Here is a 14,795-nt window from a genome sequence, read left to right as displayed (position 1 = left end):
TGTGAAGATGGATTCATGCAGTATCTGTGTGAGTCCCTCTTCTTTTGGGTATACATATAGAAGTGGGATTGTTGGCTCATATGGTAATTGTATGTTTAATTTTTTTCAGGAACCGCCATGGTGTTACCCATAGTGGCTACATCCTTTTATATTCCTACGAGCAATACACAGGGTTCCTCTTTCTGCATACCCTTGCCAACCCTTGTTACCTTTTTTATTTTTAATAGTAGTCATCCTAATGAGTATAAAGCAGTATCATATGGTTTTAATTTTGCGTTTGTCTGATAACTAGTGATGTTGAGCATCTTTTCATGTGCCTGCTGGACATTTGTATATCTCCTTTGGAGAAATACCTAATTTATCTCTTTGCTCATTTTTTTAATGAAGTTGTTTGTTATGGAATTATAGGAGTTCTTATTAATCTTTTAACAGACATGGTTTGCAAATACTTTCTCCTATTTTGTGGAGAATGAATATAATTTTCATAATAAAAAGGTAACAAAAATTTTCTTTAAATACAGAAAATAAGAGTTCACTGAATACCCTCAGGACTCAGATCCAACAATTAACATTTTCCTATATTTTCTTTATCTGTATACACATGCAAAAATTATATTGCTGAAACATTTTAAAGAAAATTACAGATACTATTATACTTCATTTGGTATATACCTTCAAAAAAACAAGGACATTTTCCCACATCTGCCATATTTTCCCCATATATTAATACATTCCCCCAAATACCATTTCAAAATAACATATTATTGGTAAAAAAAAAAAAAAATCATACTTTACTTTTTCTAATAATATAGCAACTAACCTGTTGGAATAATTTCACTAATGGTATTCCTTAGAGTGTTGACACTTTCTCAAACATCATTAAGAACTTCATTTCCTTCACCACCTGAGCTATGACTATTGCCTCCCAACTTCTTCCTTTCTCTCTGTCACCCTCTGATCCATTTTCTATACTATAGCCAGAATAATGTCTTTAAAACTTAAAGCAGGCCATGTCTCTCTCTGTCTTAACTCCTTCAGACCCCTCACATTGCATTTAGAGTACAACATAGTGCAAACCTCTTGCAGTGGCTTTTCACAGGGCACAGCATCATCAGGCCCCTGCCTAGCCCTCCAGAGTTTTCTCTAAGTCCCAGCCAAATAGACCTACCATCTGTTTTTTTTTTGTTTTTTTTTTTTTGTGGCCCTCGGTAGAGTGCCGTGGCCTCACACAGCTCACAGCAACCTCCAACTCCTGGGCTTAAGCGATTCTCTTGCCTCAGCCTCCTGAGAAGCTGGGACTACAGGCACCCGCCACAACGCCCAGCTATTTTTTGGTTGCAGTTGGCCGGGGCCAGGTTTGAACCCGCCACCCTTGGTGTATGGGGCCGGCGCCCTACCGACTGAGCCACAGATGCCGCCCTACCATCTGTTTCTTAAACCTGTCAAGCTCTTTCCCCCAAGGGCCTCTGCATATGCTGTTTCCTTTCATTACCACCCATCCCACTTCCACATCACTTTTTTTTATTTTTCTGGTTTTCATGTAAAGGTTATCTCTTCATACAGGCTTTTCCTCATGACATAGTTAAATATATAATCTATTTATTCCCTTTCATAGCACCTTTCCAAAATCTTTATGATCTTTTTTCAGTGTATAAGTGCATATTTTGAATTACTATGTCCCCCCTCACTCATACTCACACATGCACACTGTACCTTGAGCTCATGATGGCAGGAACTATTGTATACCAGCACGTGGAGTACACTTTTTAAGAGGTGAATAGTGAGTAAAAGGGACTATTCCCATAGGATGTGTTAACTTGTCTAATTTTTAAATTAATTGCATTACTTTGCATTACTTCCATGTATGTTTAAAATTTGATTCAAATTCTCTCATTTGAATTACATAGTGTGACTAGTCATGGCTTGTGATTTTAGAATCAGGTTTAACCTGAAAATCTAAGGTCAAAATTTAAATTATAATATATACTACATATTATATACTATATATATACTATATATTATATGCTGTAAAATATATGTTATATGCTATTCTGTATATTGTAGGCTATAATATATAGTATATTTCATGTTCCTGCAGTATAAAGATGTGGTTTCATTATTTTCACCATTATTTTCTTCTTCTTACAGACGGAGACAACACTTGGACTCAGTTCATATCAACAGAAAAGGTAAGCCTTACATATTTAGTAGTGTACTAAGATACTTGCACTTTCTTCTGGGGGATTCCTGTCATTCTCTTTTCTTTCCCCCTACTCTTTTTAGTGAAGAGGGAATAACAAATTGTAAATCACATTGTAGCATGTATTTCTAAATATTTTGTATGGAGGTTTTCTACACAAAATATTTAGAAATACATGCTACAATGAATTAAATCTGAATTTGCTGGTAGCAGAAGATGCCCTTGCCCTAGCTGTCTGTCATCAGTGTAGTTTCCATTTGGATTTAGAAGGAGCAGGCATTTCCTCTTGATGCTTAAAGTACATGTGTGTACCCAATCATTTCTGCCTATGTTATATGCTTTATTGGGACCTACCTGTGAACTCTGCCCAAATAATGTTTGGTACCAGGGTAGGTGTGTTTTCTCCAGGCCACTGTGAATTTAGCCTGATCCCTCCTTGGCTGCACCATCTAAGAACTCTAGAACTCTCTGACATGTCTAGAGCCAAAATATTGGAGAGAAAAGGCATACCTCTTTATCATATGCTTCTTCCTTGATCCTTTATTCTAAACAGGGGTGTCCAACCTGTGGGATTATTTGAGAACTGTTTATCTGTGGTGTCAGGATCACCAAAAGTATGCATGGACTTTTTCTTTTGCTCATCAGGTTTCGTAACTGTGTGTATATTTAATGTTTGGCCCAGGATAGCTGTTTTTCTTCCAGTGTGTGGCAGTAAAGAAAAAAGATTAGACATCCAAGTAAGCAGTTAGAAAATTAGTTATAGAATTATGCTGCACTGCTTTTAAGAAAATTACTTTGTTTATCCATGATCAAAATCTGAGCTTCAGGTATTTTCCTAGAATAATGAAAAATTTACATCAGTACATAATTGTACTCTCATCTCATGTTCTACCTATCTGTTATCTACATCTGTCTAACAAACTACCCAAAACTTAGTGGCAATAAAACAACCATTTTATTATGCTCTCAGTCTCTGCGTGTCAGCAATTCAGGCAGGGCACACACAGTGAAGATAACAGGTCTCTGCTCCATGATGATCCAGGACCTCTGCTGAGGAGACCCCAGAGCTGGGAATGACTTGATGCCTGGGAGCCAGAGGACTGTCCGCTCACTCGTTGATGCTGGCTTGTTAGCTGGCACCTGGACTGCCTATAATTTGCCTCTTTGGTCTTTTCCCATGGGATAGTTTGGTTTCCTTTACAGCATGATGACTGTACTATTAAGAGTGAATGTCCCGTGACCTAACATATGTGCCCTAATATTAATCTGAAATAAATAAATAAATAATAATAAAGGACAAAAAAAAAAAAAAGAGTGAATGTCCCAAAGCAAACCAGTGGAAGCTCTATTACCTTTTATTACTTGCTCTTGGAAGTCACGTTTCTTCTGTCGTACACTGCCCATCAACCAGCTACTTAGTTTGGCCATATTCAAAGTGGGAGTGAGGGGAAGTAGACCCTCACCTATGGATGGCAAGAGTATCAAAGGATTGGTTCGGCACCTGTCGTTCAAAGCGGCTAGGGCGCCAGCCACATACACCAAAGCTGGCAGGTTCAAATTCAGCCTAAGAGGCTGAAGCAAGAGAATCACTTAACCTCAAGAGTTTGAGGTTGCTGTGAGCTGTGATGTCACGACACTTGAGACTCTGTCTCAAAAAAAAAAATTCTCAAAAAAAAAAAAAAGTATCAAAGGATTTGGGATTTGTACACATATTTATAGCCTTCACATTTTTTTTGTGTGTGCATGACCAAGACCATGAATTGTATAAACATTTGGTTCAAATTGGCATACAGTTTGGATATGGGACTTGGTTAAGCACTAAAACATCTTAGTCAGCCTAGGCTGCTGTACAAGCAGTCCCTGGGTTACGAATTAGGTAGGTTCTGTAGGTTTGTCCTTAAGTTGAATTTGTATGTAAGTGGGAACAGGTACATTAATCCGTTACCATAATAGTTTCCATTCATAAGTGTCAGTCAGATATTCGTAACTTGGGGGCTTACCGTAGTAGCCTTCGTTTGTAAGTGTGAGTTGTATGTAACTTGGAATGTTTGTAATTCGTAGACTGCCTATAACAAAATGCCATAGAACTGGTAGCTTAAACAACGGACATTTATTCCTCAGAGTTTTGGAGGAATTCTAAGATGAGATCAAGATAATTGACTTTATGTTTCATGGAATTTATGACATGCATACATTACATGTATAACAATAGCCCAAAGGACAAGAGGAGTGGATGGCAGAATTGAGTTCTATGGTTCTCACATTATTTAAAGTGGCATAATATTCTTGGAAATTAGACTGTGGTAAGATGACTAAACCCTAGAGGAAACATTAAAATATTAAAAAAAAAAAAAAAAGGAAAAAGAGATAACACTAACAAACTAGTTGTGGAATTAAAATGAAACACTGAATGAATACTAAGTTGATCTAAAACAAAGTGCAAAGAGGGCGGCGCCTGTGGCTCAAAGGAGTAGGGCACTGACCCCATATACCAGAGTTGGCGGGTTCAAACTGGGCCCCTGCCAAAAAACAACTGAAAAAAAAAAAAAAAAAAAAGAAAGTGCTAAGAGAGGACCAAAGGAATGAAAAGCAGATGGGAAAAGTAGAAAATATGACAACATAGGAGATTTAACCCCAACTGTATTAAAAACTAGAATAAATGATTTCAACATTGGTTTTCAGACTATATTCTAAAAAGCAAGTTTCAAACATTGAAACATTTTTTGGTTCAGATTGTGCATTTTTGGTATGGATTATTGCTAAAGTTTATGCCAGTCTCAGTGCACATTATGTCTGTTTGTTCCATTTTTCTCTTGTAATTATACAGAGAAGTACTTTGAGACTATGTAAATATCTTATTTTACCTAAAACTCTCATTAGATTTAGTATCTACAGACTTGGTGATTCTTGCCTGGAACAATTATTACTCTTGGGTTTTTTTAAATTCCATTTTTCTGTGATTATTAGTTGACATTCTAATTAAGAGTATGATTGAGGTCAAAGTTCATTTTTATCCATCATTTCACTGTCATTTGCATTGTCATAAAAATTACGTTTGTGTCTATTTTGTGTCATTTTTACCTGTCCCCATCCTTTATTGAGCACTTCCTTACTTTCTGGCACATTAGGATGTTCCAGGCTTATTTTGTAATTTTCCTTCCCCTAGCCCTGGAACAACCCATTTCTCCAAAGAGAAATGATCTTAGAAACTAACATCTGTGTGCCATGTGTGCTCACTATTACTGAGATGTTATTGACTCTAGGCTGTCTTAGTGAAAGAGGAAGAAAATCTGTGCTTATATATCCAGTATATTAAAAACATTACTGATGTTTCCAGATTTTTATATTATTATTTCAGGTTATTGTGAGGGTACAAACAACCAGGTCACAATTTTTTTAATTTGTTAGGTAGAGTTCCTCTTGTAGTTGTGTCCCTCGCCCACAGAGTGTACCATACATCCCTACCTTGTGCCCTTTAAGTGAGAGCACATCAATCTCTCCTTGTTGCCCCTCCCCCAACTCTAAGTTTTTCTCCCATGTGGGCATGTGATTGATTGTCTATTGGCTTGATAATAAAAATGAGTACATTGGGTACTTGCTTTTCCATTCATGTGATACTTTACGAAGAAGAATGTGTTTCAACTCAATCCATGTGAATACAAAAGATGTAAAGAAGTCACCATCTTTTCTTATGTTTGAATAGTACTCCATGTTATACATATTACCAGAGTTTGTTAATCCTTTCCTGAGTTGATGGACATATCAGGTTGTTTCCGCATCTTGGCTGTGATAAACATTCTAGTGCAAATGTCTTTATGATAAAATGATTTTTTTTTTCTTCTGGATAGATGCCTAATAGTGAGATTGCAGGGTCAAACGGGAGGTCTAATTTGAGTTCTTTGAGAAATCTCCACATTTCTTTCATAAGAGGCTGGTATTAGTTTTTACTCCCACCAACAGTGTAAAAATGTTCCTTTCTCTCCACACACATGCCAGCACCTGCAACTCTGGGACTTTGTGATTTGGGCTATTCTCACTGGGGTTAAGCGATATCTTGGGGTGGTTTTGATTTGCATTTCTCTGATGATTAGGGATGATGAATACTTTTTTATGCTTGTTAGCCATTCATCTGTCTTCCTCAGGGAAGGTTTTGTTCATGTCTCTTACCCAGTGAGAGATGGGATTGTTTGCTCTTTTTTTGTTGATTAATTTGAGTTTTCTATAGATTCTAGTTACCAAACCTTTATCAGATTTGTAATGTACAAGTATCTTTTCCCATTCTGAAGGTTATTTGCTTTAATTATTGTGTCCTTAGCTGTGCCAAAGCTTTTTAGTTTAATTAAGTCGCATTTGGGGTGGTGCCTGTGGCTCAGTGGATAGGGCACTGGCCCCATATACCAAGGGTGGGAGGTTCAAACCCGGCCCTGGCCAAACTGCAACAAAAAAATAGCTGGGCATTCTGGCAGATGCCTGTAGTCCCAGCTACTCGGGAGGCTGAGGCAAGACAATCGTCTGGGCCCAGAAGTTGGAGGTTGCTATGAGCTGTGACGCCGTGGCACTCTACCGAGGGCAATAAAGTAAGACTCTGTCTCTAAGAAAAAAAAAAGTCTCATTTGTTTATTTTTATTTTTATTGTTGTTGTGATTGCCACTGAAGTCTTCATAAAATCTTTCCCCAGGCCAACATCCTCAAGAGTTTTCCCTACACTTTCATCTAGGATTTTTATCGTTTCTTGTATTTGATTTAAATCTTTGATCCATCTTGAGTCAATTTTTGTAAGTGGAGAAAGGTGAAGGTCCAATTTCAGTCTTTTCCATGTGGTGATCCAGTTCTCCCAGCACTATTTATTAAATAGGTATTCTTTTCCCCAGGATATATGTTTTTGTTTGGTTTATCAAAGATCAGGTGGCAATAAGAGACTGGTTTCATCTCTTGGGTTTCTCTATTCAGTTCCATATGTCTCTGTCTCTATTTTTGTGCTAATACCATGCTATTTTGATCACTGTGGACTTGTAATATAACCTAAAATTTGGTAGAGTGATACCTCCAGGCATTGTTTTATTACTAAAAACTACTTTGGCTATATGGGGTTTTTTCTGGTTCCATATAAAATGAAGAACTATTTTTTCCAGTTCTTCAAAGTATAATGTTGGTATTTTAATGGGGATTGCAGTGAATCTGTAGCTTGCTTTGGATAGTATAGACATTTTAACAGTGTTGATTCTTCCCATCCATGACCATGGTGTGTTCTTCTATTTCAGTGGTTCTCAACCTTCTTAATGCCATGAACCTTTAATACAGTTCCTGTGAGTCACGACCCACAGGTTGAGAATCGCTGTTCTATTTGTTGTCTTCTACAGTTTCTTTTCTTATGGTTTCATAATTCTCTTTGTAGAGGTCATTCATGTGTTTTGTTAGGTATATTCCTAGGTATTTTATTTTCTTTGAAGCTATTGTGAAGGGAATTGTATCTTTGATTAGCTTCTTGACTTGGCTGTTATTGGCATATACAAACACTTCTGATTTGTGGACATTGATTTTATACCCTGAGATGTTACTGTATTTCTTGAGACACTTCCAGGAGTCTCATGGTTGAATCTCTAGAGTTCTCTGAGTATAAGATCACATCATCAGCAAACAACAAGAGTTTGACCTTCTCTGCCCCTATTTGTATTCCCTTTATAACAGTGGTTCTCAACTTTCCTAATGCCGCAACCCTTTAGTACAGTTCCTGTGGGTCGCACCCCACAGGTTGAGAACCGCTGCTTTATAGCCTTCTCTTGCTTGATTGTATTAGCCAAAACCTCCAACACTGTTAAATAGTAGGGGCAATAGTAGACATCTTTGTCCAGTTCCAGTTCTAAGTGGAAACGCTTTCAGTTTTACTCCGTTCAGTATGATACTAGCTATGGGTTTGTCATAGGTGGCCTCAGTCAGTGTAAGAAGTGTGCCAGCTATACCTATATTCTTAAGTGTTCTTATTAGAAAAGATGCTGAATTTTATCAAGTGCATTTTCTGCATCTGTAGAAAGGATCCTGTGGTCTTTGTTTTTGCTTCTACTAATATGGTGAATTACATTTACGGATTCGCATATGTTGAACCAGACTTGTATCCATGGGATGAAGCCTATTTGATTGTAATTTATAAATTTTTTAACGTGTACCTGCAATCCGTTAGCCAAGATTTTATTGAGTAGTTTTGCATCTATATTGATTAGTGAAATTGGTGTCTAGTTCTTTTTAGTTGGGTCCTTTTCTGGTTTTGGTATCAGGATGATGTTGCTTCATAGAATGTGTTAGGGAAGATTCCTTTCTTCTCAGGGTTTTGGAATAGGTTCTGTAGCATAGGTCAATATCATTCTTTAAGATTTGATAGAATTCTGCTGTGAAGCCAACTGGTCCAGGGGTTTTTTGTTGTTGTTGTTGTTCTTGGAAGCATTTTTATCGTTTCTTCAATCTCAGCTCTTGATGTTGGTCTGTTTAAGAGATCTATTTCTTCCTTGTTAAGTCTAGGAAGATGGTATGATTCCAGGTATTGGTCCATTTCCTCCACATTATCACATTTCTGGGCATACTTTCTTGTACTAGTCAGAGATAATCTATTTTATCTCAGTGATATCTGTTATGTCCCTTTTTTCATTTCTGATTGAGGTTATTAGAGATGTTGCTTTTATGTTTCTAGTTAATCTGGCTAACGGTTTATCAGTTGTATTTATCTTTTCGAAAAACCACCTTTTTGTTTCACTGATTTTCTAAATTATTCTTTTGTCTTGAGTTTCATTCATTTCTGATTTAATTTTGCTTATTTCTTTTCTTCTCCTGGATTTGAGATTGGATTCCTCTGCCTTTTCCATTTCCTTGAGATGATTCCTTAGGTTGTTGATGTGCTCTGTTTTCTGGTTTTTGGATATAGGAATCTAATGAGACAAAATTCCCTCTTAGGACTGCTTTTGCAGTATCCCACAGGTTTTGGCAACTTGTAGCTTCATTGTTGTTATGTTTGGGGAATTCAATGATTTCCTCCTTTTATGTCTTCCCTAACCCAGCTGTCATTCAGCGTAAGGTTGTTTAATTCCCATGCCTTTGTGTGGGGATGAAAATTTTTGTTGCAGTTGAGTTCCACTTCTATTGCCTTGTGATCTAAGAAGATAAAGTATAATTTCAATTCTTTATTTTTATTAAGGTTTGATTTGTTACCTGGGGTATGATCTGTTTTGGCGTATGTTCCATGGGGTGAGGAGAAGAACGTATATTCCTTAGCTTTGGGATGGTGTGCTCTGTTTATGTCTATTAAGCCCATTACATCTAGGATCACATTGAAGTCCCTTCTATCTTTGTTTAGTTTTGAAGATGATCTGTCAAGTTCAACCAGAGGGGTGTCATAGTCTCCCGCTATTATGGTGTTATAGAATATCAGCTTGTTCACACAAATCAATGTCTGTTTGATAAATCTGGGAGCATTTACGTTGGGTGCATAAATACTTAGAATGGAAATATCCTCTTTGTGTAATGCTCCCTTGACCAGTATGAAGTGTGATCTTCAGCCTTTAACTTCAGTTGCTTTAAATCCACTTGTATTTGAAAATAAGATTGTGAACCTTCCTTTATTCTGGTTTCCTTTTGCCTGGAATACTGTTTTTCAACCCTTTACCCTGAGTCTTATTTTGTCTTTCAAGGTTAGGTGTGTTTCTGGGAGACAACATATGTATGGCTTGTGCTTTTTTTATCCAACCAGCCAGCCTGTGCCTCTTCTTTGGGGAATTTAACCAATTAACATTTATTGAGAGAATTGATACATGTGGTAGAGTTCTATTCATCTTATTTGTGAAGGTCCATTACTTAATTTTATCCTTTGAGCCATTGTGGAAGCTGGGTTTTGTCCTTTAGTTTCTGGGCGTTTTCTTTGCTGGTGGTCCATTGTGATGTTCAGTGAGGAGAATAAGTCTATATATTTCCTGTAGAGTGGGTCTTGTTATGGCGAATTTCCTGAATATTCACATATCAGTAAAAGATTTGCTTTCTCCATCGATTTTGCAGCTTAGTTTGCCAAGATACAGAAATCTGGGCTGAAAATCGGTTTTTGTTTAAGAATTTAAAGGTAGATGATCATTCTCGTCTGGCTTTAAAAGTTCAGCTGAGAAGTCCAGTGCAACCCTGATGGATCTGCCCCTGTAGGTCAATTAGCACTTACTCCTAGCTGCTTACAGAATTTTCTATTTTGTCTTCACTTTGGACAGGTTCATTATGTTGTGTCTTGGAGGTGCTCTGTTTGTGTTGAGACTACTTGGAGTTTATTATCACTCTAGAAGGAGTGTTTTCAGAAGCTTTAATGATACTTGGGAAGTTTTCATTATTGATATCTTCCAGTAGGGCTTCTGTTCCTTTGGGATGTTTGTCCCCTTTCATGAGTCTATAATTCGTATGTTTCATGACTTCATGAAGTCCATAATTCTCTGAGTGAATATTATGCTTTCTCTCTCTTCTTTTCTACCTCTTTAACTACCTCTGTTTCCTCAAAAGCTGAAATGTTTCCTCCTCTAACTCTGAGAATCTTTCTTCTCCATGGTCTAATCTGTTACCAATACTTTCTACTACATTTTTAAGTTCCCTGATTGACTCCTTTAAGTCCTTAAGTTGCATTATATCTTTTCTATATTCTTCATATTGTTTGTCCATATTTTGTTTCTATTTTTCTACTTTCTCATCACTTTCCTTTCTTGTTTTTGCCATCCATATTGTAAATTCCCTGTCACTTCCATTAATTCTTTATAGGAGGAAACCTCTGGTAGCTACCTCATGCTCCTTTATAGGGAGTTTGCTCTATTCTGGTGTTTCAAGCTGCCAAAATTTTACATTTCTTTTCTTTTTTAATTAATTTTTTTTCTTTTACTAAATCATAGTTCTGTACATTAATGCAATCATGGGGCACCATACACTGCTTTTATATACCATTTGACATATTTTCATTACACTGGTTAACATAGCCTTCCTGGCATTTTTTTAGTTATTGTGTTAAGACATTTATAGTCTACGTTTAGTAAGTTTCACATGTACCCTTGTAAGATGCACTGTAGGTGTAATCCCACCAATCACCCTCCGTCCGCTCATCCTCCCCCCCCTTCCTCTTCCCCTTCCCCATATTCTTAGGTTATAACTGTGTTATAGCTTTCATAAGAAAGCCATAAATTAGTTTCATAGTAGGGCTAAGTACATTGGATACTTTCTCTTTCATTCTTGAGATACTTTACTAAGTATTGAGATACTTAGAATATGTTCCAGCTCCATCCATGTAAACATAAAAGAGGTAGAGTCTCCATCTTTCTTTAAGGCTGCATAATATTCCATGGTGTACATATACCACAATTTATTAATCCATTCGTGGATCAGTGGGCACTTGGGCTTTTCCCATGATTTAGCAATTATGAATTGGGCTGCAATAAACATTCTGGTACAAATATCTTTGTTATAATGTGATTATTGGTCTTCTGGGTATATACCTAGTAGAGGAATTATAGGATGGAAAGACAGATCTATTTTTAGATCTCTAAGTGTTCTCCAAACATCTTTCGAAAAGGAACGTATTAATTTGCATTCCCACCACCAGTGTAGAAGTGTTCCTTTTTCTCCACATCCACGCCAACATCTCTGGTCTTGGGATTTTGTGATATGGGCTAATCTTACTGGAGTTAGATGATATCTCAAAGTAGTTTTGATTTGCATTTCTCTGATGATTAAGGATGATGAGCATTTTTTCATATGTCTGTAGACCGTGCGCCTGTCTTCTTCCGAGAAGTTTCTCTTCAAGTCCTTTGCCCAGCCTGCGATGGGATCACATGTTCTTTTCTTGCTTATATGTTTGAGTTCTCTGTGGATTCTGGTTATTAAACCTTTGTCAGAGACATAACCTGCTAATATCTTCTCCCATTCTGAAGGCTGTCTGCTTGCTTTACTTACTGTGTTCTTGGCTGTGCAGAAGCTTTTTAGTTTGATCAGGTCCCAGTAGTATATTTTTGAAGCTGTTTCAATTGCCTGGGGAGTCCTCCTCATAAAATATTCACCCAGGCCAATTCCTTCAAGAGTTTTCCCTGTACTTTCTTCACGTATTTTTATAGTTTCATGTCTTAAGTTTAAATCTTTAATCCAGTGAGAGTCTTAGTTAATGGTGAAAGGCGTGGGTCCAGTTTCAGTCTTCTACAGGTTGCCAGCCAGTTCACCCAGCACCATTTGTTAAATAAGGAATCTTTTCCCCACTGAATGTTTTTAATTGGCTTGTCAAAGATCAAATAACGGTAAGTAGCTGGATTCATCTCTTGGTTCTCTGTTGTGTTCCATGCATCTACCTCTCTGATTTTGTGCCAGTACCACGCTGTTTTGATCACTGTCTATTTATAGTATGGTCTGAGGTCTGCTAGCGTGATTCCTCCTGCTTTGTTTTTATTTCTGAGTAATGTTTTGGCTATTCGAGGTTTTTTCTGATCCATATAAAATGAAGTATTATTTTTTCAAGATCTTTAAAGTAGGACAGGGGAACTTTAATAGGGATTGTATTAAAGTTGTATATTGCTTTGGGTAGTATGGACATTATGACAATGTTGATTCTTCCCAGCCATGAGCTTGGTAAGTTTTTCTATTTGTTAACATTTTCAGCTGTTTCTTTTCTTAAGAGTTTCATAGTTCTCTTTATAGAGATCTTTCACATCCTTTGTTAGATAAATTTCCAAATATTTCATCTTCTTTGGCACTACTGTGAATGGAATAGAGTCCTTAACTGTTTGTTCAGCTTGACTATTTGTTGGTATATATAAAGGCTACCGATTTATGAATATTGATTTTGTAACCTGAGATGCTGCTGTATTCCTTGATCACTTCTAAGAGTTTTGTAGTAGAATCCCTGGTGTTTTCCAGTTATACAATCATATCATCTGCGAAGAGCGAAAGTTTGATCTCTTCTGACCTTATATGGATACCCTTGATCACCTTTTCTTCCTTAATTGCGATGGCTAAAACGTCAATTACAAGAGCAGTGGAGACAATGGGCAACCTTGCCTGGTTCCTGATGAGTACAAATGATTTCAATTTAACTCCATTGAATACAATATTGGCTGTGGGTTTGCTATAGATGGCCTCTATCATTTTAAGAAATGTCACTTCTATACCAGTTTTATTAAGTGTTCTGATCATCAAGGGATGCTGGATATTATCAGAAGCTTTTTCTGCATTAATTGAGACAATCATATGGTCTTTGTTTTTTAATTCGTTTATGTGCTGAATTATACTTATAGATTTACGTATATTGAACCAGCCTTGAGACCCTGGGATAAAACTGACTTCGTCATGATGTGTAATTTGTCTGATGTGTTGCTGGATTCTGTTTGTTAGGATCTTGTTGAATATTTTTATATCTGTATTCATTAGTGATAATTGGTCTATAATTTTCTTTTCTTGTTGGGTCTTTTCCTGGTTTGCGGACCAGGATGATGTTTGCTTCATAGAATGTGTTGGGTAGTATTCCTTCTTTTTGTATATTTTGCAACAGGTTGAGTAAATATAGGTACTAATTCCTCTTAAAGGTTTGGTAGAATTCTGACATGAAGCCATCTGGTCCCGGGCGTTTCTTTTTAGGGAGATTTTGTATGATTGATGCTATTTCAGAACTTGATATGGTCCTGCTCAACATTTCCACTTGATTTTGGCTAAGTCTTAGAAGGTGACATACTTCCAAGTATAGGTCAATTTCCTTCAGATTTTCATATTTCTGAGAATAATGTTTCTTGTAATATTCATTAAGGATTTTTTTAATTTCTGAGTAAGCTGTTATTATTTCATCTTTGTCATTACTGATTGATGAAATTACAGATTTTACTCTTTTGTTCCTGGTTAGGTTAGCCAAAGGTTTATGTATTTTATTGACCTTTTCAAAAAACCAACTTTGATTTTTTGATCTGTTGCATAATTCTTTTGTTTTCAGTTTCATTTAATTCTGCTCTAATTTTGGTTATTTCTTTTCTTCTTCTGGGTTTGGGGTTGGAATGTTCTTCCTTTTTCAGTTGCTTGAGATGTCCCATTAAGTTATTAACTTTCTCTCTTTCCGTTCTCTTAAGGAAGGCTTGAATTGCCATAAATTTTCTTCTGCAACTGCCTTTGCAGTATCCCAGAGGTTCTGATAATTCGTGTCTTCCTTGTCTTTTTGTTCCAAAAACATGGCAATTTCCTTCTTAATCTCATCTCTGACCCAGCTATTGTTCAGCATATGGTTATTTAACTTCCATGCTTTTGTATGAGTATGTAGATTCCTGTTTTTACTGAGCTCAACTTTTATTCCATGGTGGTCCGATAAGAAGCAAGGAATAATTTCTATTCCTTAGAAGCAAGGAATAATTTCTATTCCTTTAAATTTACTGAGGTTAGACTTGTGACCTAAGATGAGATCAATTTTGGGGTATGTTTCGCAGGTTGATGAGAAGTATGTGTAATCAGTTTGTTGGGATGAAATGTTCTGTAGATGTCTGTTAAATCCACATGTTGGATGGTTAGGTTTAAATCTAAAATTTCTTTGCTCAGCTTTTTATTGGAGGATCTATCCAGCGCTGCCAAA

General features: G+C 36.7%; 1 protein-coding gene across 2 annotated transcripts in view; it reads left to right on the top strand.

The window, feature by feature from the left end:
* TMEM131 (transmembrane protein 131) overlaps positions 1-14,795 on the top strand; it is a 246,795-nt gene that overhangs the window by 73,167 nt on the left and 158,833 nt on the right. For both annotated transcript variants that reach the window (XM_053586764.1, XM_053586763.1), the window contains exon 3: positions 2,149-2,189. In XM_053586764.1, coding sequence (XP_053442739.1) covers positions 2,149-2,189 — 41 coding nt within the window. The remainder of the gene's footprint in view (positions 1-2,148; positions 2,190-14,795) is intronic.

The sequence above is a fragment of the Nycticebus coucang genome, chromosome 4, assembly GCF_027406575.1.
Source record: "Nycticebus coucang isolate mNycCou1 chromosome 4, mNycCou1.pri, whole genome shotgun sequence".
Taxonomy (NCBI): Eukaryota; Metazoa; Chordata; class Mammalia; order Primates; family Lorisidae; genus Nycticebus; species Nycticebus coucang.
Note: the sequence above shows the minus strand (reverse complement) of the source record. Positions and strands in the feature narration are given on the sequence as shown.